General features: G+C 41.2%; 1 protein-coding gene and 1 long non-coding RNA gene across 16 annotated transcripts in view; one reads left to right on the forward strand and one right to left on the reverse strand.

Annotated features, from left to right (window-relative positions):
- Positions 1 to 9,111, forward strand: part of TRPM3 (transient receptor potential cation channel subfamily M member 3) — a 416,327-nt gene extending 407,216 nt beyond the window's left edge. For 9 of the 15 annotated variants that reach the window (XM_038125139.1, XM_038125133.1, XM_038125130.1 and 6 more), the window contains one exon: positions 2,007 to 9,111. In XM_038125139.1, coding sequence (XP_037981067.1) covers positions 2,007 to 3,456 — 1,450 coding nt within the window. In that variant the 3' untranslated portion in view covers positions 3,457 to 9,111. The remainder of the gene's footprint in view (positions 1 to 2,006) is intronic. The other 6 variants (XM_038125141.1, XM_038125140.1, XM_038125142.1 and 3 more) reach the window with 1 other exon arrangement.
- On the reverse strand, positions 3,986 to 23,331 carry LOC119695898. Its single transcript, XR_005255434.1, has 5 exons — positions 23,278 to 23,331; positions 22,661 to 22,713; positions 20,128 to 20,243; positions 19,019 to 19,240; positions 3,986 to 4,952 (listed from the first exon to the last, which is right to left on the reverse strand). It is a non-coding gene; the product is annotated as an uncharacterized LOC119695898 (long non-coding RNA).
- Between the last annotated feature and the right edge of the window lie 2,583 nt (positions 23,332 to 25,914).

Consider the following 25,914-nt stretch of genomic DNA (forward strand, 5'->3'; position numbering starts at 1 on the left):
AATAACATGAGAGAAAATTCAACTGCTTCCCATATAAACTGCTCTCACTGTGGAATTACATCCTGTATTTGCAATAATACAAATCTGTTTTGTTGGAGAAGCTGGTAGAACTAGAAACAGACTGGTGCCTAAATGATAATGAGTAGAATGAGATTCCTTGAAGCTACCAGTTCATTTCTTAGCAGTGATTACTTGATCATTTATCTACTGAAGACTGATGATAGCAATAAGTTGCTGCTGCACATTTTAATTTGTTGTGCTTGTGCCTGCAAAACTCACACACTTTACAGGAAAAGCCTGTATTTCCCAGGAATGTGAGACTTGCTGTAGGGAGCTGAGTCGCACTCTTCCCTGTCCTCTCCTCTCCTCTCTGTAGGCAGATTCTGTTGCTCATCACCACAAGATAGTCAGACTTCAGTGTTTTACCAGAAAAAGTTCTGAGCATTAGGTAACAGGGCATTAATGCTGTCCAATATTCTATTCTTTGCTATAATCTTCCCCTCTTTGCAAATCAGAGTGGTAATGGTGTTGTCAGCTCCAAATCACTTGTACTGTTGAAAAAATAACTAGCAATAGTAGAAGATGATATTTACCTTATCAGAAATCCTGGTAATGGTTTGTGTGCCTATTTACTATGGCAGTGTGAGTAGTAATACTTAAACATGAATTGCATTAACTGGAAGAGAGTAAGAGACCTGTCATGAAAAAGAGTGTGGAAATTTTGTTATTAGTTATCTTTTGCCTCTCTGATCATTTTTCAATGTCTACAGCAGTGTGGAAAAACAGAATTATAATCTGTCAGACACAGAGAACTACATAAACTTGTTGCTTTTAGTACTTCTTCAATGGAAAGTGGAAGTCCCAGCCTGTCATAGGGATTACAAACAGAGAAAATAATTACAGAAGTTTCTTATGTGCTACAGGCAATTTTGTAATGTAAATTTCCAGACTCTATAAATCCTTCAGAAGACATGTTTTAGAAGTCAGAAAATTGAAGTGGTTAGAAGCCACTGGCATAAATCTGTACACAATTCCCTAGAAATTGAAAATATTTTAAAATGTGACAGATCAATGATCTAGAAAAGGCATACTAAAATTTAAATTAAATTAAATTAAAAATACTGAATCTTACATTCAGTTATTATCTATTTCTTTTAATCTAACTTTTTATTTATATATTATGATAGCAGCTGAAAACTAACTTTAAAATCCATCATTTCAATCCTTAAGCTATGAATGCAGACTACCCAAAGCACAGTCACAGTAATGGGGCAATCTTAGTGCATGTACCCTGTTGCAGGCTGTATTTGGCTTCATTGGTGTTTCTCCTCCTTGCAGTATTCATGAATATTTAACTCAATATTATATATATTCAAAAAAATAGCTGATATTCCTTTTTTTTTCTACAAATCTGAGCTAAATATTAATCAGAGAACAAAGAATCTATCTCCTTAGATCAACATAGGACTAAGTAGTGCAAATCTGGGGCAAACACGAGGTAAAAATACAGCAGTGCCTCTCTTCTGTGGTGCATTGCCTGCTTTCTTTACTTCATTTAGCCACCTGTGATGGTCCTGACTGTGGCACAACTGGGGACAAAATCCTGTGGCATCTGCTTTAAGTGTTATTCATTCATAATAACCTAATTAGAAGCTTTGGGAGCCAAGAGGCAGTAATGTACAGTAACATTTATGAAACAAGTCTCCTATCCCTAGAATGAGGCACACCCAAACCCCCTCTGCACTACACAGTTGATGCCTCTGGTTTAGTCAACTGTATCTGTTTCCTGAGTGCATAGCTTTTTTTTTTTTTTTTGCTTTTTTTTTTTTTTTTTTTTTTTTTTTTTTTTTTGTAAAACCTCTTTTATCAGGATTTTGAAGCAGATGAGGTGGTGTACATTGCCTTTGGGGTTTGAGATGTATTTGTTTCCAACTGGTTTGGTGACCTATTAGCTGAACATCACTGCTTTGTAGAAATTTACCTGTTCAATTCTTCCCTTTCTAAAGGGTGGAGAACATGGCCATGAGACTGGAAGAAGTAAATGAGAGAGAGCACTGCATGAAGGCCTCTCTGCAGACTGTTGACATCAGGCTTGCTCAGCTGGAAGACATGATGGGACGAATGGTGACTGCCTTAGAAAAGATGGCTGGCATTGAGAGAGGTGAGACAACTAAGATCCGATCCAGGACCTCATCCGACTGTACTGATGCCGCCTACATTGTGAGGCAGAGTAGCTTCAACAGTCAGGAAGGAAATGCCTACAAGCTTCAAGAGAGCATTGATCCTACAGGAGAGGAGTCCATGTCCCCAACGTCACCTACGATCACACCCCGCTTGCGAAGCCACTCCTTTTATGCAACAAATATGAAGGACAAGTGTGGGTTGGAAAAGTTGGAAAGCATTTTTAAGGAAAGATCTCCAAGCCTGCATCGGGCAATCAGTTCCCACTCAATAGCAAAAGAAGGAAAGGCTCCTTTACCCCCTACCAGCACTTTGTCAATCGCCCCAGACTCCAGAAGACCTTCGTCTTGTATAGACATCTATGTTTCTGCCATGGATGAGATGCATTCTGACACAGAACCTCTCGAGAGCTCCATAAATATTCTTGGTCCTGAAGATGCAGCTCTGCCAGCTCACATAGCCTCTTCCCTTTTAACTAATAGTGCATACATCAGCAGTACAGCTGGTGAAAAGATCTCTGGCAGGAGTCTTGATTATGAGGAAACTTCTGGAATAGAAACAAGAGCATTTTCTTCAGACTATTCCCAAATCACAAACTGCCAAATCCCGTGGGATTCAGACCCTCCCTTGTATCATACTTTAGAGCGATCAAAAAGCAGTCGTTACCTGGCTACTACTCCGTTTATTCTGGAGGAAACACCAATTGTGAAATCTCACAGCTTCATGTTCTCTCCTTCTCGAAGCTACTTCAGCAGCCTTGGTATCCCAGTCAAAACAGCAGAGTACACAAGTATTACAGATTGCATAGACACGAGGTGTGTGAGTGCTCCCCAGGCCATTGCAGAGAGGGCCAGTTTCCCTGGAAGTCTCAGGGGCAAAGTAGAAGACTTGGGATGCTGCCACCCAGAGAGAGAAGCTGAACTAACCCACCCAAGCTCTGATCATGAGGATATTGAGGTCAAAGACAAGAAGGGAATCCCCTTATCTCCTCAAGACAGCAGTGCTGCAACAACTCTGCCCAACAGCATCCCACTTCCAAAAATAGAGCGAGCCAACAGCTACTCTGCAGAGGAGTCCAACGTGTTGTATGCACAGCACACACGAAAGAGCTACTCCATCAGCGACAAACTTGACAGGCAGCGAAACACAGCAGGCCTGCGGAACCCCTTGGAGAGAAGTAAGTCCTCAAGGCCCGAGAGCAGAGGGGACAACCTGTCCATGAGGAGACTGTCAAGAACTGGAGCCTTCTGCAGCTTTGAAAGCAAGCACAGCTAGGCTTATACAAAGCTCACCAGCAGTCTAAGGACCATCTGCTTTTCAGTCTGTTTTTCTTAGCAGAATTTTTAAAAAACCCTTACATCACCCCATGTTGAGTCCAATTGGCATTAGCCACGGGTCAAGGGAGCACATTTTCAATCTCAGCATCACCACTGACGTACTCCATCTTGACCCAGTTGACATTTGCACCTAAGAAAAAAGGGAGGGATGAAAGCTTTACAAAACCTTCAGTAAACAAGAGGAATAACAAGCCCCCTTAATGAAGTCAGAAGACATAGATTAATAGCTCCAGATATCTGCCTTTTATTAGAGGGCATCCTAAGACCTTTTATCATTATTCAAGTTTTTAAGATGCAGGAATTATCTGGCAAAAAAAGAGATTTACAAATTAGATGTTTCAAACTTCAATCACAACTTCTTTTTCATCTATGTCACCATTGTGATGACTGGTGAAAAGCATTTGTTATTTTTGTAGGAACTGGCAGCAAAAAAACCTCAAGTCTCCCAAGTCCCTTGCATCCCACACTTGTGGAAATGAAGATGAACACAACAACAACTATAAATGTTCACTTGTCTCCTTTTGTATCAACTTCTAGTGCCACAGAAAGTTTATATTTTCAAGAGCAGAAAGGGAAATGAAATGCCTTTTTTACTGCAACTTAAATGGAAGAAGAATTTATGTTAAAATGTCAGGTGATTTCCTGTGTAAAACAGGCATTCTAGGTTCTAGCACAGGTGAGCAAGCTCAGGATGAATGTAATTAAGTGGAATAGTATATATTTATTTTTTTACCACATTTTTCATCAGTATGTTGTCTCACTAAATCAAAGGATATGATGAAACAGTAAGAATAAGGTGAGCAGAGCATAGTAATAACGTCCGGTTGTCATGGCTCCGTTTAATTATATATATATAAATTGGGGAGATTTATCCACCATGCTGCTACCAGGTTCTTCTTGCTGTTTCATTTGAGCTGCCAATTCTTCACATCATTCCCCCACCTATAAAATATACACCTTTTTTTCCTTTTTTTTTCATGTGAACATAGCTGTATTTGGACTTCTTAAATTATACAGGATTTATCAAGAAGTCTGAATCCAGATTCATGTAATTACACTGAAGCTGCTTAAAGGAAAGTATTTTTGGCAGAGGACTGGAAAATACTAGAATTTCTATATGCTTCTAAGGTAAGTAAAAGAACCAAAGTGAAACTGCAAGTGTCTGTAAACAGCAAAAACCATCAGTTGTGAGTAGGCATCCACCGTTCATCAGCATATCACACAGTGAGCGCTTTTAGTGGGTAAAGTGTGTCTGAACGGTAGTGCAGTTACAGGTTTTGGTTGAAGACAAGCGTAACTCCACTGACTCCACCCACGTTCCAAGGGTCCACATTGTCAACAAGAGTTTCAAACTTCTCATGAGACAGTGTCCAGTGGTCACAGGTGGAAGGGTATACAGAAGACTGGAGAAGGCTGGAGAAGCATAATCTGCAACTGGAAAAACAATTTGCATTCTTTTATGACGGCGCAACTTTAAAGCTTTTAAAAAGTTGACACTAGTGCTATGAGAAGTTAAAATATCTCAACAGTTACTAATATCTGTGTAGAACCAGCTCATTTTTGTTATTAAAAATCAACATTTGTGAGTGGGGTACATATTTCACATTATTTAAATTGAATTATCTTTCAAAGGCAGCTTTGAGAATACAAGCTGACGTTTTCTCACTGAGTCCTCACCCTGGGAGACTCTGAGCACCATCTGAGAGCTAAGTCCAAAAGGCAACTAATCCAGACAGAAAAATAATCATCAGCCTCAAGAAAAGAGGCAAAGAAGGTGAAAACATTTAGTTAACAAGTCACTGCGTTGGAAATTCAGGAAACAAGGAAATGCAGCAAGGGGATGTTAAGAACAATGTGTTTCACACTTCCTGCACCAACGTGTTCCTTGCTTTCTTCTTTTTGATCAGGCTTTCAGTGAACTAAATTCCACCAAGACACCATGTTTATGCAATTGCCTTGCAGGCCATGTGCAGCATTATAGTCACATGGCAATATCAAGAAAGGTCGGAAACCTTTCTGTGCATATGAAGCATGCTTGTGGCAGGCTGATTGTTGAACAATAGCAAAATGCCCAAGGGCAAAGGAACCTGTGTTTAACAATATGCTTCAAATGTGCCAACCTTCTGTTAGCAGCCTTTTCCTGAGGCTTCTCCAAATCTATCTATCTATGGAGAGTAGAGGGGGATATTCTTACTTCGTTTTCTTTGTTACTTTTATGAATGTCTGCTAAAACTGTTGTGGACTCTTTCATCTTCATTGTATTACTGGTCTACTCAAGAGGAATTTCAGATTCATTAGTAATTCCTCCACAGCACTTAGTGAATTAGGGATAGGGCTCTCCTCTGGGGTAGATTCCATTGGTTAGTTTGTTAGGGTAAAGAAATTTGCCAAGCCTAGAAGCTGTATAAATATTTAGGATACAGCACCTTATTGATCTGGAGCACATATTCCAGGTAAAATGAAACAGAACACTTTATTTACCTCTTAAAATTTGCCATTATATATAAAATGTAAATTCAGATGTTAAAAGTGTGATTGCAAGAGGTGAGAACACTACTTTTCCTGAATGTTTCCCATTTATTCTACAATGTGGTGTCTATGGAATATATTATGATGGATGTTAGATTATTTTATTTTCACCTGGTTTTTACACATTGCCATCAAATGGCTCCTTTATGAATTTGATGATAAAACATTCCCATTTCTTGCAATGGGACCAGACTTCCCATTCTCAATATTATGACCATTTAGTGAGATAGAAGTCTCATCATCCATCATCATGTAGCTATAGCATGTGCCATATGATGTATTCTGTATCAAAGGATAGCTTATGAAATAGACACATATGTAGTTGTGACATGTGATAATATTAGTGAACGTTACAGGACAGTTTTAATATCTCATTACATGGTCTTGTTTGTAAATCTGTAACATTCAATAAAATAGCACATGTTGCATCAAACATTAAGTTCCACTATCCAATTATTAGCTTACATATGGAATATGCATTTCTGGTCACAGTGTGTAAGTTGGGTATGTTTTGCACATTTCTTTCTATAGGTCCACTTTAACGTCTGTGTGAGCCGATGTATAAACCTCTAATGAGCCACTGTGGGCTGTGACAGATGAGTTGTGATGGTGTGAAAGATAAACTGGCATGTTATGCAAAAGATTATAAGATATATGAACCTTAATAATATTTTAAAACTCAACTGAGCTTAGCTGTTTGTTTACATATGCTGGTTGACTGAGGAAGCAGTGTGCAGTATTTTATAAATATTTTCCTATAGTAATCCATTCCATTGTTTCCAGTTTAAGTGATTCTATTCTACAGTTGGGGTATACACTTGTCCTAGGTATTGTATTATAGCACATTATTCTTTCACAATAACAGTGTGATATGACTGAAGTAGTTTCTCTTCCTTAAAGTCTAGTCTTTTTTTGTGTCAAAGAAAATGCATGCATTGTTCCATGAGTTTCTTTGGACTGCTAGGAGACTTAACATTTTGCTATTGCCTGCCTGTAAAGATGAATCCAGTTAGGAATGAATTCAAACTTTTGGATGTTTACATTATTTCCATTATTTTTGGTCTTTAGCAAAGTAAGCAATTTTTTATTATTTTTAAAAGACAAATGTATTTTATGAAATTTGAATGCTCAACACAAAATGCGAACCTACAGCAGTGCTCAGACATTTGGCTCTCTCTTTTTTTTGGAAGAGATCAGGTGCTACACTATTTTCTTAGCACAAGTGCCAGTTAACAAATGGCAGTGAGGGGATAATTTGAAAATACAATGAAAAACCAAAACATCCATTCATCTACACATATGGAAATCCCTCTGGGTTCCAGACATAGATTACTGTTTGTTTTTTTTTTTCCATTTATAGATTTTTTGGTAAAAAAAACCAACAAAACTGATTTGTACCTTTTGCGGAAAGGATAGCCGTTTGTCAGGGGATAAATATCTTAGTTAGGTATATTTCTTGTATGAGAAGAAAACTATTTGTTTCTTAGAAACTGTCAGTGCATGGAAAATGCAACTGCGTGAATAACAGCTCAAAAAAAAAGTGCTGGTAGCAGCACACAGCCTTAGTCCAATGACTGCAGTGGGCATAAGCCAGTATCTGTCCTGAGAGCAGAAGTCATCAAAGGTATTAGAGTGAGCCAGTGAAACAAAATTCTCTGGAAACTCGTGGTGCAGGTTTTCAACACAAGCATAAATGTCTTATTATATTGCTCAGGTTAAACTGTGAAGAGGATCTGATAATCACCCAAAGGGAAAGCGTGAGATGGTTTTTCCTGGATTTTCCTTGGAACATTTAAGTAGTTGTGATGTCTTCCCCTGCTTAAAAATGATAATATATTTGCTTTTTTTGCACAAATATGTATATTTTGTTCAACAAAGGCCACATTTTCAGTTCTGTTGAGAGACACTAGGTATAGATCATCTTCTTCAAAAAAATGGGTAAGATTCTTAGCATGAATTTTCCCTTCAACCACCTTAGATAAAGTCACAGTCCAAACCGGGATGAGAAGTGAAACATTGGGGGTATCTGCTTACCTAGTGAAACCCTTCACTACTCTATATGGAATTCACTGTCCTTGCCACAAGTTGGCATAGGAGCAGTAGTATTGAATGCTGAGGGACTTTTTTTTCTGCACCCTCTTTTTAGCCAGTTATACAGTTCATACAGACCACTACAGGTCACACAGTGACAGGGTTCTCTTCTCCATGACTGACTACAATTATGGTCTTACCGATGCTGGTGCAAATCTGCCGAAAATCCACTGATTTCAGTGGCATACTCTGACTTCTGTCAGGAGATGGATTTATTCTGCATTTCTAACTCAATATTACTTTGAGTCATGGCATGGATTACACTATATCATCTTCAAGTTGGAGGTCTAATGATGGAGCCATTGAGCCTGTCTGGTTGTGAAACAGTCTCTGACCTTTTAATTTTTGCTGTATGCTTTCAGATCATTCATAGAGCCACACAATGCATACTTCAAAAGCCTGTTAGGTGAAAACATTTGATTATTAAATTGCTGCTGTTTCTGCTGCAGGAAAGTGATAACTTTTGTTTATTTTAATATCTGTGAGGGAGGGGGAAGGGACAGAAGAGGGAATTGGATGTGAAATACAGTTTTATGCCTGCACAAGAGTAAATTGTATTAAAGTTATATCCTTTTTCCACCACTGCAGTTGTTGTACATGATGAGAGTCTATTTGCTGCTACTGCTGTCTGGAACAGTGTTTGCAATATTCTATACTAATAGCTATTTAATCATTTATTATTTGGGCTATCATTTGTAAGTGTATAACAATCATTTATAAAGGGATAAAATTTACTAAAATGTTATTTTAAACAAATTCCTACTAATAAAAAGCTTTTCAAGTATGATTTGTCTAAATGTACATAACTAGGGAAAATGGTCCTTTCCAAAGGTCTACTGGATTCACAATGCACTTTTAGACTGTGTTTAGAAGCATAATAAAAAGCAGAAGTTGGCAATTACTACAGTAGAACTTTCTGAAATTTCTGTAACAATTGTTTTGCAATAAAAAAAAAGATACGTAGATCAAAACATCTGTTCTTGCTGGAGCATTTATTTATGTTCATTTGTTTTCAAGGCAGTAAAGCAGTGATGCAATGATAGCTGCTTTTCTCTAAGATCTCTCACTGTTCTAACTTTACAGATTTAAAGGAAACCAAAATATTTACTATGTTGCTCACAGGCCTTTTGGATGTTGCAATTATTTCCGCCTCCAAGATCAGATTTCATTCAGGTGTCCCTTATTCTGGCCAGTATCAGAAACAAGAAAGAAGTACTTCTCAGTGGGTTTATTTAAAAGAAGGAAATAATTTATTTGCTTTGTCACTACCATTCTAGCAAAGGGGGAACAAAAGCATTGCTTGCAAAGCTTCTCTACATTGCATCCACATAGCCTGGAAGAAGCATGGTCCTTTGTATGGCAATTGGGTGGTATTGCCTACTCCTGTAGCCAGAGAAGCTCCATGATAAACAGAGGACACCAAGTAATCCACTAGTACCTATGGCTGACTCTGAACTGGCATCTCACCTTGCTCACAAAAGAAGTCATTGTCTCCCTCTTCATGCAGCTACAGCCAGCTCTGATTCATCCTCACAAAAATGCTGAAAAAATACTACTGACACAAAATCTGCCAAGGTTAGAATCTTCTGCCTCTACAAATAAGCCATCACTGAGATAATATCATGTTTTAGCCAAAGAAAAAAGAAGCACAGGAAAACAAACATCCAATTGAATCAGAAAGATATCAGACACTCAAAACAGTTCTGCATACATCAGTTGTACTTCAGGAGAGGAATGGTTCAGAGAACTGCTCTTTATTTCAGGTATCTCAGAAGGAAATGCTAAGCTTTTTAATCAGATTTAATTTCATCCTTTCTCAGGACTGGCATTCAATGAAGACTGGGAGCTTTGAAGTTTTCCAAAACAAAAACTAAACCTATGCCGAACAGTTGTCATTATGCTACTCTCCAGGTAACACTCTACCTCTAGTCTCCCTGAAATTTTTCACAGTAACAAATTTCACCTAAATTCAGCCAATTAGTAAGCAATAAAAAAAAAAAAAAAAAAAAAAAAAAAAAAAACCAGAAAAAACAAAAAACAACATCAGTAGTCTTGATTTTCAATCCCATGAGCTGTTATCTTGTAGCCTTTTGGGCTAGTCTAGTCTCTTAATATCATTAGTACGCAATGGAAAAGAACTCCATTTAACTTATACCATGATTCATTATCCTCCTGACTGAGTGCAGCACAAGCTTAGGCTTACACCAGCCCTCACTGGTTTTGCATATTTGGCTCAAATTCACCGTATTGCACTTCTGGAACAACAAAAAAAATAGGCTCATGTGACTCCATTTTGAAATTTTCAAATAACTGATTGTGGTCATAAATACAATATATTTGGATTATACTTTTGGGAGGCAATAATGACAAGCATTATCTCAGAGAGGGTTGTTTATGTGAAATAACAGTAGCAGTCCGTGAACAGTTACAGACATCACACCTCAGATGATACAGGCTGCTGTTGTAGAGAACTGTGGGTGAAACTGCCTTTGCCTTGGCTAGTCTGGATTCCAAACCAAGAAGTTTGACAGCTGTGGCAAGACTGCTCTGCTTCTACCACCTTCTAAAACTTAAAACTTTTTAGCTACACCTTTCCCCAATCAAACATGTAGCCAGAGGTTCAACAGCCACATGCACACCACAGAATCAGTCTCTGGGGATGACAGTTACCCTCACAAAATATTCCAGTGGTTTTTTTTGTTCATGGCATGCAAGATGAGAATTTTCTTAAGAAGCTTGGGAAAATAACATATTGAGGATCTAAGGACATTAGAGAAAATGGTAACACACAATTTTTTTCATTATTTGAAAGACAACAAAAAAAATCAACTACCAATGTAGCATTTTGCTACACACTAATTAAAATCTTGAATCTAAAACCACATCTTTAGCAATTAATAAATCTTCTGAAAGTAACAGTAAAAACTCTAAATCTGATTGAAGAATTACATTCTGCAAAAACTACTCAGAAATATTTGTCAAAAATCTGAATTATAAACCACAAGTGCTGAAATACAGTAACTGCACTGTAATTTGTGGAGGAGGGGAGCAGATGAGGGGTGTGTGCACATGACGAACAGGGAAAAAAAATTAGTCTCAAAGGAACATATGAACAATGAACTCTAAAATTCACATCACTCTCACACTATATGGCCAAGTTCCACCTTTTTTTCCCTAAGTGGACATTTGGGGAGCAAACTTGTCAATTGTCAATAGTGTAAGTTTACGATTAATCCATTTCAACCATGCTGTTTATTTTGCTAAGACTGTAGCATTCCCTTAGAGAATCATAACTTAGACAAACAACTTGCAGCAACGAAGGCTAATCTGTGCTTCACGTAGAATAAATAGCCCACATCTCAGAGGATCTGATGAGTGGTTTTTGGTGGGTGTCTAAAAGGACATTCTGTGTCTTTGCTCCAGTCTTATCTGAGGGGTGGTGAATAGCTGCCCTCTTTCAAGAAAAGACCAAAGTTTTAGAAAACGTAGCCTGGCTATCAGCTCCCCATGGATTGTTTTCTCCCTGAAACATTTTGGCTTTCTAACCAGAGCAGATTGCCTGCATTCCCACCCCAGTTCAGCTAAATCAGAGAGGAACTGCAGCCACAGTGAGAAGTACACAGCAATGCAGGGACATTCCCTTTCCTCCCTGTGCAGTCACACCTAGGGACTACATTGCTACTGCAGTAATTTAAATATTTATCTGAAATTGTGTGTACTTATCTAGATTCTTAATAAGTCTAGGCCTACCTTAGGATTATGTAAGGTGAGTCATAGTCCATCTCTTCTAAAATGTCTGACTATTTTCAGACAATACAGCACCATGGACATTTAGAGCAAAACAAGTTTCCTTAACAATAGCTGATCCTACTCACCTCACAGCAACTCCAAAGTCTCAGAATGCAGCCCTAGCTATGGGATAAATTAAGCTGTCTTATGCAACTGTATAATGCATGCTTCTGTTTTCCTGCACCAGCATCAGCGATGGGTGCAAGCCATCCTGCTGGGGGATGGATGGATCCACTGGGTCTATTAGCTTCAGCATTGTGTTGGCAGGAGAAAATGTCACAGCAGATCAAGAAATTTTTAGCTTCGACAGAAGGTGCACAAAATAAATATACATTAAAATATGTTAATCAAGAAAGGATGAATACTGACACAAGTTGCTATTCTGTGGAAGTTTAACATTGGAAGTCAAAGATTTTTCAAATTGTATACTACAATGAAATACAAAATAATGCACAGTATACATTATTTGTTAAAACTGCTCTGAAATGTACAAGAAGGGGCCAAGAATTTCATCTTGTCTCTACTAAGAGAGAAGCATTTAATAACTGCTCTGTTCTATTCTGATGGAATCTAAATATTTTAGTATTTTACGAGAATAAATAGTTTTAAAAAGCTAACATGTTAATAGAAGTTCCGATCTAAGGTAATTGGGAAAAAATACTCATTCTTTGCCCTGGATGCTCAGTACAGGAAGTAGCAACGTACTTGATCGAGGGAAGACTGGCCAAATTTGGTGCCGTATGCACTCTGGTTCAAACACCTCTATGTCTGTGGGACTCCCCTCCCTTAAGGCTGTATTCAGAGCTGATCACTGTGCCTCGAAACCTTATTCTAAGGGCAGGACAACCTGAAAGGATAGTGCACACAAACCAGAATGTCTCTATCATAATGACTAGATCATAGGGTCCCAGTTCCATTTTGGTAGCATGGCAAATTAAGTACTGCCATCTCCTAATTTTGGTACCTGCCAGACTTGGCAGGGGTGTGTCAGTGAGCAGTATCCAAACCTAAAGATATTTAAGAATAAAGACAGAGCCTGTAGAAAGTTGGTTGGAGGGATACTGGGGAAAGTGTGTTACATAGGATAAGGAAACACATGACTTCAAAAAGTTTTCCATAGTTATCTGAGCTCCCTCAGAGGCAAGGGAGAAGTTCAGCTCTGCAGGGATTACTGCAGGGGCTGCACTCCACAGCCCGCAGCCCGAGCCGCTCCCGCGCTGCCCCGCACACTCTGACTCTCCCTTGCACATCCTCACACCGCTCTGCTGACACGGTTTTCCATTTTTAGCAAAGTGAGTGGCCACTGGATGTCACTGTTTGGTCTCCAACAGACAGACACAGGGACATTTTTCTCTGTCTCGAAATACAGGAACTGGCGTCCTTAAGGACAAAACCGAAGCAACAAACCAAATCAATCCAGACAGAAAGACAGAGCTCACCGGTGCACCCCAGGACAGCTGTTCGTGGCATTCCGTCCTGGAAGAGCAGCTGATCCAGGAGTGCAGGGGACAAGCGGGGCCCCTGCTAAAGGACAGGTGACACCACAAGGCTAGGATTGCTGGCTGAATCATGGGGAACCTCGGCTGAGGTACTCCATCAGTTTCAGGTCTGTGACCTTTGTACACTTAGTTCACTTAGAGAAGCGATGAGGGCTTCTTTACGTACGCAGCACTGAGAGATGGCAGATCATTTTGGCACTGGCCGTGCAAGGTAAAAGAACAACATTGCTCCCTCCAGTCTTCCCTCAGATTATCTCTTCTAACAGAAATCCGTGTGGCAGATAGTCAGGTTTCCAATTTGCTGGTCATTCTCCCTGCTGGAAAGCTGCAGAGCGCTCAAAGTCTGCAAGCGCTGGATGGAAGCAGGTCCTGCAACCTGGATTTGTTGCTCTGGCCTGTGAGGTGGAAAAAGTTTTGCACAATCCTTCACTACTCAAGCCAGAACACCTTCCCCTGCAAAGGCCTGCCCTGGCTTTAAACCTGCCCTGGCTTTAAACCAGGCCTGGACACAGAAAAGCTGAATAGTGAAAGCTTGTCTCTAGGAAAACCTTTTTCCCTCAAGGCGCTTCCAGACATCTGTTGAGACAGGGAGCCACAGAAAAGGCTGTGCTGACCATGTGCTGAACACCTGGCATCTCTCTTGCACTGGGGAGAGCTGAGGAACCCTGTCCTTGGCAGTTGTTATTCAGAAGTAAACATCCTTGAAAGACAGGAGATAGGAAAACTGTGTCCTTCTCAATTTCTGAATTTCTGACACCATTCTTGTGGGCCGTAGGGCTGAGCACTCAGCATGGATGGAAATCAGTGGGAGTTGCCTTCTGAGCCACTCAGCAGGACTACAAAGATCTCATGAGCTTATGCAGGGAGAACATTAGAAGGGACAAATCCCAATTAGAGCTGGATGTGGGGAGAAGAGTGGGGACAAAGGAAAAGGAAAAGGCTGAAGTACTTAACTCCTTCTTTGCCTCAGTTCTTGAAACACGACCAAGTTGTTCTCTGGGTACCCAGGACCTGGTGCTGGAAGACAGGGACAGGAAGTAGAACAAGGCTCCCAAACTCCAAGGTGAAACGATTAGAGCCACACCACTTAGACACACACAAGCCTGTGGGGCCAGAGGGAATTCACACAAAGGTGCTGTGGGAAATGGCAGAAGTTTTTCTCCAAGCCACCTGCCATCATTTCCCAGCTGTCCTGGCTAACTGGAGAGGTGCCAGCTGAGTGGGAGTTAGCAAAAGTGATGCCCATGCATAAGCTTGACTTGGGCACTGGGGAGGTCAGGGAGCAGATCCTTTTCAGAGCCTCGACACGGCACGTGCAGAACAAGCAGGGGATCAGGGCCAACCTGCATGGCTTCCTGAAGGGCAGGTGCTGCTTGGCCAGCCTGACCTCCTTTTAGGAGCAGGTGACCTCATCCAGTGGATGAGGAACAGACTGTGGGTGTTGACTACCTGGATTTTAGTAAAACCTTTGACACTGTTTCCTACAGGATTCTCTGGGAGAAAGTGGCTGGTGTGTCTTGGAGGGGTACACTGCTCATTGAGTTAAAAACTGCCTGGTTGTCCAGGAGCTGCATGCAGCTGGCAGCCAGGCTCCAGTGGTGTTTCCCAGGGCTCAGTCCTGGGGCCAGTCCTGCCTGACAGCTGTGTCGATGGCCTGGATGAGTGGATGGAGTCCCCCTCGGTGAGTTTGCAGTGACACCAAGTTGGGCAGGAGTGCTGATCTGCTGGAGAGCAGGAACGATCTACAGAGGGCCCTGGACAAGCTGGATTGATGGGAGGAGGTTGGTGGTGTGAGGTTCAATGAGGCCACCCTGTCCTTGGGTCACAACAGTCCCTGCAGCATTCTGTGGGCTGGGGCAGAGTGGCTGGAAAGCTGCCCCCTAGAAAAGGGCCTGGGGGTGTTGGCCCACAAGTGGCTGGACCAGCCAGCGTGTGCCCAGGCGGACAAAAAGGCCACTGGCATCCTGCCTTGGATCAGCAATGGTGTGGCCAGCAGGTCCAGGGCAGGGTGCCCGCTCCGGTGAGGCAGCGCCAGGAATCCGGCCTTCGGCTTTGGGGCCTCAGCACAAGGCACTGGGGGCTGGAGCAAGCCCCTCCAGAGAGGGGCCACAAAGCTGGGGAAGGGTATAGAGCACAAGACTTATGAGGAATGGCTGGGGGAGCTGTGGGTGTTTAGCCTGGAGCAAAGGAAGCTCAGAGGGGCCTTATCACTCTCTAGAGCTGCCTTAGGGGGAGTTGTAATGAGGTGGGGGCTGTCTCTTCCTCCAGGGAAGAGGTGACAGGACAAGAGCAAAAGGCCTCAGGCTGTGCTGGGGTCGTTTTGGCTATGGAGAAAACGTTTTCACTGAATGGTTTGTCAAGCCTTGGAACAGGCTGTGCATGGAGCACTCGAGTCACCATGCCTGGGGGGTCAGTATACGAAAGCTGTTTGGATGTGGCATTTAGGGTGGGACGTGTTTACTGATGCACTTGGGAGAGTTAGGTTCATGGTTGGACTCCATGATCTTTGTGGTTATTTACAACAAAAACAACTCCATGATTCTAAAGCAGTATTCAGAAGCACACTACTTCAGGAAGTTACTTGTATTTTTGTGCCTCTTGTTCATTGAGTCTGGGCAGCATCCTAGACATCCTGAGTAAACAGGAGCTTTGTTCTCCATCCTCTGAACCTGCAGCCAGTTCTGATCAAGCCTCCGTGCAGCTGATTTGGATGAGGGAGTTGATCTTCCTGAAAAATGCTGTTTTCTGGGCTGCTGTTCTGCTGAATGGGGCAGTGATGTGACTGAGCTCAGAGACCACAGGGTGTGGGGTAGTAGGGAGCAGGATGTTAGGTTAACAGACATTCAATAATAAAACTTTCATTTAATATCTTTTGCACTCATTCCAGCTTGGAAGAGGCTTGTCACATAAGTAGGCAGGCTTAAAATAAGTACCCCTGGAGATATTTAGAAGATGTGATGCTGTGGTTCTTAGGAACACGATTTAGTGGTGGACTTGATTTATACTTCAACTTATGGATTTTAAATATCTTTTAGAACTTAAGCAATGCTATGACTCTCTGCGCACTACCATAATGCTAAAACTCCTGAGCAAATATCTCCCTGATCAGGACCTAAATCTCCCAACAAAGCATTTTTTCGTCTGTCCGCCTGCTCCAATATACAAGAGCTAAGAACCTTCTTTTCAAAACATTCATCCAGTACATAGGAAAATGGAGTACAATAACCCCTCTACAACAGGTTTGTCTAAGAATGTCCCTCTCTCACATTTCCACAGAAAGCATCTCTTCAGTTTCCCATCTGTGAGTGTTCTCAGGAAAAGCACTCTCAGTCAGGAAACTGTTAGAAGGTATTCCTTGAGTAGAGGGTCCAAAGTTACCTTAAGGCATTCCCATAGTGCAATTTGAAGGGTCTCAGGCAGAGACGATATTGCAAAATACTGGAAATCTTTCTAAGTTCAGAGTGCATTTTACATGATGTATAAAAAAGGAACAGCAATTATATAACCAGCTGCTTTTCCTGCTCCCTGTTTTATCACACATTTTTTGAGTGGACCTATTTTTAGCCTCATCATCTTGGAAATCAAAAGAAAAAAATAGAGGTGGAACAAACTGTTTAATGATTCCTTAATGGACTCCATATATTAGCCAAGCTCCTCTTTACCTGAGAAAATCATGTGTAAAAGGTATGTCCTTCCCAAAAGCTTTTGAGAATACACAGGCAATTATGGATTTATGCATTAGGCAACTACTAGGCAGATTTACCAATCTAACTTTTGTAACGTAGTTGTTTCAGACAGCCATTATGATAAGTTGTTATGGAGGTCCAGGGCTAAATCACACTCTCCTTCAGTTTCATATTTGCCACCTGAACTATTGTAAAAGGATGGATTATGGTCAAAGCTGGTAGCAAAGATTTTAATACACTACAACAGCACATCTTCAACCAGTCTAACAATCTGGAATTTGGGTGGGGTGGGGTATTACTAGTACCTATTTAATGCAGAGCAAAAGCTTAACTACAAGGGAACTTGACTACTGCATCCACCCAAGCAGATGAGCAACGACAAGACTCACAGGTTTATTTCTCTCTCTGAGCCACACAGGACCAACTATAATATATCCACTTTTGCATATAAATAATAAATAAAAATAATAACAAAAAGGGAGACTATCCAGGATTGCAAAGGAATACTGAGAATCCCTGATTGCTAGTCTATCCATCTGAAACCCTAATACTAAAGTCTAACCAAAGTCCACCTAATTTTACAACAGGAAGTTGGGTAGTTTCAAAGTTATATGTTCCTCTGATTTGTACTTCCAGCTTTCCTCAAATATAAATTAGTTAAAGCCGGAAACCAAATGACAGAACTCTATCACTGAATACTCTTCACACCTCATGTCTTCCTCCTTTTGCTATCAAAATGTCAAAAATAGTACTAAATTAACATTCAGAAACATTAAGTAAGCAACACTTCTTATGCTCCTGTGTAGCAGTTTATGTTCCCATTGTGACCACTAGAATAGACACAGATTAATTGAAATGGGATCCAAAGGTGCGTGTCCAGGCTAGGAGTCACGCAGCAATATGGATATACAAATACCAAGTAAATCTTGATGAAAGAGAGCATCTGACAGGAACACAGAGATCAAAATCAATATTTTGCAATCTAAATAAAACAAAAGTTTCAAAAACAAACTCTACACTAAAAACTGTCTTCCCCTAGAAAAAGAAACAACAATATCTGCGGTTTCTGAATAGAGTGTCAAAAGTGCAAATAGAAGGAGAAATATAATTTGACGACCAAAGTCTCTCTTTGTTTAAGCCCGAATTGCTCAACTGTTGCTCCACTGATGCAACAGTTTCTTAAATTGGGCACTTAAATAACTAACAGTAAAACTTGGCACAAAAAATGAAATGGCAATGCAGTGGGATCAGTGATGTTGCCTATTTGTTCTGAAGAGACAACCATTTAAACTCACATGACTAAGAGCTGCCTCAGATTTCTCTTAAAAGGATGTATCAACCTTACTTTTTTATGGCTTTCTACTGGAAAATACAAAATGAAACAAAAGCAAACAAAAAAGCAACACTACAGCCCACTTCTGATATAAACTAGTGAAACTAGTGAAGCATAAACCATGTGGGCCTCAATGATTCATCAGAATTTACATAGTAGCTACATGCAAGATTTTGTCTCCTTTCAACAGGCAACCTAGCTTAATATCCTTGATCTGCTCTGTGAAAGCTATTGTTAAGAATGTCAAGGAAAAACATTGCTCCAGTTATCAGAATGAGTTGCAGTAATCAGGGCTGAAAGAAGAGGAATGATAATTATCTTCTACTCCAGGCATAGTAGAAAACTGCAGGCATATGCTTCTATTACTGCCATTATTGATGGCCACATTTCTAAATTCAACATCAGACTCCTAGAACCGGCTTATGCCGAGAAATTATTCTAATTCGTAGCAGATGATTAGTCAAGGCTGTAATCAATGAAAAGGTAAAAATCTCTTTTGCTTCTCCTTAAAGCTAGCATTTTTGAGCAACTTCCTGAGCATAATCTTGGAAATAAAAGAAATAGAGCATTTACCTGTTGACACAGATACACAGATGGTACACTGAGCCCAAAAGAAACTCATGAGGCCACCACGGATGCGCAGGGTGAGCTCTGCTAGCCATCTGCCACCTTTCCTCCTGGCAAAATTAGTTGACATGGGAGAAGGCGGGGCAGAGAGTGTCTGATTAGGCAGCATTTAGGTGAAAGTGCACCTGTATCAAAGCACTGTACAACACATCCCAGCCATCCACCTCCCTGCAAAAAAAAAACCCAGATCATTTCAGAGTAATGGGAGCAGTGCATGGCACAAATTGACTTAAGGTGTTACAGAGACCAGAAGATTTCACCAGATCCCCCTGGGACTGCTGGCCTCCTGAGTATGCAGAGTCCCAAGCACGCCCGTTTCCTTGTCACAGCAACCTGGGATACCTCACTTCCCATTTCCTTCTCCATTTGCACGTTCCCCTGCATGATAGCCAGCTGGAGGGCTCAGAGTCCACACAGCACCCAATTCCACCCACAATGTCACCAACGAGCGGAGCAGAATGCTGTGTGCACAGGGTTTGTTCATCAGCACGAGTCTCATCACCCACCCCTGCACTGCCTTTCCTTGAGCCTCACTCCAAGCAGGGCTCCCCGCTGCCAGGTCCCTGTCTGATTAGCATCAGTCCCAGTGCTCCACAGTGGTAATGCAAGGCTCCCATAAAGCCAGAGTTTTCACTTGCTGAGTGCTCTACCTCACCCCTGAGGAATCTGCACTGCCTTGCAATCATAACATGTGAAATTAAGCAAACTCGGGGGCTTCAATAGGTGATGCTCTGGGGAGATCACAGGTTGCTTGCTGTAAGTTGCATGGTCAACGCTGTCCTAAATGGGGGCATAAGATAAACCACCAATCCCTTTCAGTGAGGAAATGTCTCCAAAGAAAAAAGAGCAGATGCCAAACCAAAGGCCTAGACATAGAAATGGACTAGAAGTGCTCAGCACTCATTAAGGAGGGTGCTTTAAGTTTAAAGCATTGAGGAGGGAGCTTGTAGTTTGTAGCTTCAGACTGAGGTTAGAGGGTTAAACAGTGATTAGAGTCCCACTGCTTCCGTTGCCAGTCTTTGGGCCACAAGTGATCTTTACAGATAATTTCTTACCATGCTGTTGCCTCAGGCGCATTCATTTGCTCCACTGCCGCTACCATGAACCACCACACGTAGCCCATCGCAGGACCACAGCAAGCAGATTGTTGATAACCTTTCTTGGCACGGATCTGCTTGGATTTTGATGTACAGGAGGAGCACCATTTTATTGATCACTTTATAGAACACTAACAATGTCATAATAGTTGTCTTCTGCACTGGTATCTGGTATGAGTGTGGTCATGCGTGTTGAGTTTTGTATCTCTTTCTGTAGAGATGGTGGATTACAAACACCAGCTGAAAGGGTCATACCACCATCAGATTTTGCCATTTTCGTGTTAGAAAAGCATTCTCCAGAGTACTTAATTCAGACTTCTCCCCTTCCTCTAAAACCATAGACATGCTCATGCATTTCTAAGGGCTTCTTACCTGCATTTGTTCAACATGCACCTGGCACCAAAAAAAAACCCCAAACAAAAAAACCCCAAAAAATAGTAGGATAAAATAACAACATTTATCCTACAGCTTGAAAATATTCACTTAATTTTTGTAAAAAAGCACTGAAAAATATACAGATACATAAAAGCCAGAAAGAAATGTCCTACAAGTAAATAGAAGTTCTAGGGTAAGCTTTGAATTGTTACACATTTCAAAGTAATGTGTTGGCCAATTTTTTTATCAATACAGTAGTTTTTCGTTATTAAGTTCACCTCTCTTAGCATACAGTACATGGACTTTTGGGGCAGATATTGGTCTTTCTAGAATCATTCTCTGCTTGAATGATCTGTCAAATATCTGAAAAATGCTTTCTTAGTTTTTGACTAGTTGCAAGCAGCTCATTCTCTCTGACCAGATAATAAAAGAAAAGGACATTTTAAATTCTTTGACAAATTGGAGTATATCCAAATCCTTCTCTGGGAAATTAATTTTTGTACATATGAATCTGAGGTGTTTTGTTTTGTTCTGTTTTGTTTTGTTTTTAAATATGCAACTAGCAATATAAACTTCTTCAGTTAAGATTTCAAGGAAAATCCATGTCTTATAAAATGCACAAGTTTTAGGTGACAGGATAAAGTGGGTCTTCTCCTCAGCCAGGCTGAGGAAATCAGAAGTTAATATTTCTATTATAATGTAATTAAATTGTGAGTAGGGATTGGATATTTGAAAGTGTTTAGTACCTAATCCCTCCTGGGTAGTTCAAAATGCAAATACCTAAGAAATTGAATTTTTCTCCTTCAGCAAAATAGACCTTTTGCAACTGAGTTATTGAGGTTATTCAAAAGGGTCACAGACTCGGCCACAGTAGGTTATTTAGACTATATGAGAGATACAATACATGTTTTAATACAAGCAGTTTAGTGGTCCTACACGCTTGCAGGTCCTTCAAAACTGTAACCACTAAAATAAACACTAGAATGTGTTTTATTGCATTAGGGGAGCTGTAGTTACCAACTATCATTTTTCTGTGTACCACATTAAAAAGCATGATTAAAGTTCCAAAGCCCTGAAAAGTCTTCCATACATTCCCTTTCTGTGCAATACACTTGTTCAAATATTTTTCCTTCCTTGCTCCAGTCTACCCATAGCACTGGTTTAAAGTATGAGCAGCTACGCTGTTTTCTCATCAATGCCTGCACAGCTTTCTCAGTCTGCTCTCAAAGTTCAACTTGTCATTATGTCATTATGACTTTTTCTGTGATAGCAGTTTTAAATTATCAAGTTTATTATTAATTTATTTCCAAAACAACTTCGACATGAATAAATATTGATAATCTCAGTTTACCAAAGGGCTTGTATTTGTGAAAACCCAATTAGAAAAACTTGTCATCAAGACTTCTAGACCTCTAGAGTGTTTTATACTGAATTTAGGTGGTGTTTTCTACATCTGTAAACATATGTTGCCTTTACAAATGGTCTCAATGCAGCTGTCTGGAAAACAGGGGAGATTTGGTGATTGTGAAAAATTAATGTACACCAACTTAACCAAAATCAACACAGATTTGTGGCAGAAACATGGACTAACCTATGTCTTCTCCATCAGATTTCCTTTTTTTTCCTGGAATCTCCTGTGTCAGTCAGAACCCCTGATTGGAAACTTTCCAAGGGAAGTATTTTGTGACAGAAAATGACCCTCTAGGAAAACTATACACTATTTAGGATGTAGAAAAACTGCAGAAGCGTAAAGAGTCCTTCTTCAACAGCACACCCAAAATCAGACCATTTTCTGTCCTGTCTGTGCATGCTGCCATCTGCCTCCCCTTTAGCCTTCTCCACCTCCTTGTCAGCCAGGCAGGGGAAGGAAGGCTTCACCTACTAGCACAGGACTGGTAGGGTCTTGCCATAATTATTTTATGCATCAGACATCAAGGAAGAAAAACAAACCCCATAATTCTAATACCAATTCAAGAAGAAAATTTTTAAAAGCCACATCAAAACCCAAATGCATTTTTCCCCACATAAAATGTTGTTAGATATCAATCGGCTTTTTCAGACTCCAGAAAGAAATGAAATCTGACTCCTGCAAACAAATGCTTCCATTGCTGCATACCTCTTATTCATCCCCAGAGCAATTCCAACTCGTGCACAGTCTGAGGAAAAATCCTGTGGACAAAATGGTAAATAATCATACAATTAAATTTGCTGAACACAAACCTCAGGGGTGTAACTGAGGCTATATGGGCACCTCAAAGTGTAGGCCATTCATATGTAGGATATAGAATTACAGCGTAGATGGAGCTGGCAGTCGTGGAGCTTTATGCTTGATGCAGTGACTGGTAGAAGCTGGCATTACCCTCAGGGTCAGCAGTCAGAATGGGTTGCCAGGCCTTCTCCTTTCACAGTTAACACTCACAGCCTACAGCTCCCCACCACCAGTTCCCTATGGCGGCCCCTGCCCAGCTCCCAGCCCAACCTGTCTCCTCCATCCATCCATCCATCCATCCATCCATCCATCCATCCATCCATCCATCCATCTTCATCCCTACGTCCTGCCTCTCAGACATCAAAGAAGGCCAAGAAGATGAAAAATGGTTCTATGACCAATAGTTCTGTTTCTGAGCCTCAAGCAGATTACTTCAATTGCAAAAATTGAATTGTTAGAAAGCGAAGGCTCTATGTGTTGCCAAAAATCTGAGAGGGAATATGACGGAAAGGACTCCTTCTTACCTTTAAGTTCACATCAATTATATTTCATTCCTCTTCAGTACTGCTAATCCTGGCTTACCTTCAGATAAAAAGAGAAAAAAAATAGCTCAGTGTTTGAATTTGTGTGATACACAGACTCTAAAAAGAGGTAGACAAATTTTCTTTTTAAACAGTTGAAATTAGATTTAAAGAATTTCACGAGATTCTGAGTGTCCTTAATTCACTTAATTCACTGTTGTGAAAGACCTATGTAAACACAATATCCTTAGGAAAAAATAAAAGGTAATTTAATCTAGAAGTTACACCTCACACAGAAATGTTAACTAAACAGTACAGCTAGTACTGCAACTGAAATAATCTTGTCTTTCTTTTATCAGTAACAATGTGGAAACTTATGTCAGAAAGAAAAAAGGATTTTCAAGTTCATTGTGACCTCTTTCATTTATGACCTGGTTTTAATATTATAGCCGATATGCAAGAATCTGATCTTGTGCGTCAGCAGAACTGGGAGCTGTCTTCTCCTCTGTTTAGTGCTGTACAAAATTATAAACCACAATAGGAAACCCCTCCCAGAATGGCTAGGGAGAGAGTTTAACTCCAAACTTGTTAATGAAACCATAGCCCCATAAATTCTAAAATCCAAACTGCTGCAGTAGATAATTACTGGCTGGTCTGAGGCACATTTGTCCTCACTGCCATCACAGACTCTCAGTAGTGACCAACAATCAGAAGAGAGGAACATATATTGTGGCTATGACTGCACAAACATGACTGTCATTCTCACCCCTAGATCTCGTATTTGTTTCCAGCTTCCTGCCCCTGCCTGTTCCCTGTTTCTCCAGTCAGTCATGATGCCAGCCTCCCTCACAGGCTGCTTTCCATGCCTGGGAAGGACTTCTGAGGGATCTCATTACTCTACCAGAAGTCTTTCAAGGTTATATGCAAGGCTCAATGCCTACAAAAACTCATCTAGCCAGGCTGTTGATGGAGTGGTATGGTGCTGTCAAATTACTTCCTTCTACTTGTCTGTTTCCTACCCTCCCTTATCACATTGGCCAGTTACGTCCATGTCTGGTTTTTTAGCGGATACCTACACAGGTGCTGCAGAGACAGGTCCTCCTCCCCACCCCGGGCTCCCCACCTCCGTGATAACACAAGCACAGAGCAAGAACAGTGGCTCTACTTCACCCAGAGAGGTGACTGTGAGCACCAGCAGCCTGGGATGCAGCTCTGTCTCTCCCTGAGAGGATCCTGCAAGAAATGCAAGCCCCAGCAGTGGGTATAACCCATGGCTTGAGTAAATGACCTGGTATCTTGTTTTTGTCTGCATTTAGTATTTGAAATAGACAGGAAGTTCTATTCTCCTGTTTGTCACCTCTCAGACAGGTTTAAGCCCAAAGTGTTTAGTTCAAGTGGTACTGGAGAAACCTGGGAGCCTGAAATAGCATCTTTGGAGGCAACACAAAGAGAGACCATCCAAATGCAACAAAGCTAGGCATAAAGCCATTAAGCATCTTGTTCTCTTTCAAGCACATTTTGTCAGCACACCTATTCTATATACAGGCTGTATCTGATTCATAAAAGAGCTTTGTCTATTGTAGAGTTATAGAAGTAGTTATAGAAATCCTAATGACTCCTTTTTGTTCCTGAAAAAAATATACAAAATTACTTTAATTTTCAGGAAAAATCAGCCTTTTATCTGCAGCTGCAAATTATTTAAAAGTTATTGGACTTTACTACATAGCAGGAGAAAGAAGGCAAATGGCCGGAGTTACTTTTCTGCCTTTTATTCACAACTTCCATATGGCTGGCATAAAAATGTTCTCAAAAAAGGTCCTTTGCAATGACTCTAAGAGGAAGACACTTTTCACTCACTGTAAAGGTGTGATACAAATCTCATAGCTAGACTTGTAAACTACCACATCCAAACAGCTTTCATATACTGTACCCCCAGGCATGGTGACTCGAGTGCTCCATGCACAGCCTGTTCCAAGGCTTGACAAACCATTCAGTGAAAACGTTTTCTCCATAGCCAAAACGACCCCAGCACAGCCTGAGGCCTTTTGCTCTTGTCCTGTCACCTCTTCCCTGGAGGAAGAGACAGCCCCCACCTCATTACAACTCCCCCTAAGGCAGCTCTAGAGAGTGATAAGGCCCCTCTGAGCTTCCTTTGCTCCAGGCTAAACACCCACAGCTCCCCCAGCCATTCCTCATAAGTCTTGTGCTCTATACCCTTCCCCAGCTTTGTGGCCCCTCTCTGGAGGGGCTTGCTCCAGCCCCCAGTGCCTTGTGCTGAGGGCCCGAAGGCCAGATTCCTGGCGCTGCCTCACCGGAGCGGGCACCCTGCCCTGGACCTGCTGGCCACACCATTGCTGATCCAAGGCAGGATGCCAGTGGCCTTTTTGTCCGCCTGGGCACACGCTGGCTGGTCCAGCCACTTGTGGGCCAACACCCCCAGGCCCTTTTCTAGGGGGCAGCTTTCCAGCCACTCTGCCCCAGCCCACAGAATGCTGCAGGGACTGTTGTGACCCAAGGACAGGGTGGCCTCATTGAACCTCACACCACCAACCTCCTCCCATCAATCCAGCTTGTCCAGGGCCCTCTGTAGATCGTTCCTGCTCTCCAGCAGATCAGCACTCCTGCCCAACTTGGTGTCAC

This window comes from Motacilla alba, chromosome Z (assembly GCF_015832195.1).
Source record: "Motacilla alba alba isolate MOTALB_02 chromosome Z, Motacilla_alba_V1.0_pri, whole genome shotgun sequence".
Taxonomy (NCBI): Eukaryota; Metazoa; Chordata; class Aves; order Passeriformes; family Motacillidae; genus Motacilla; species Motacilla alba.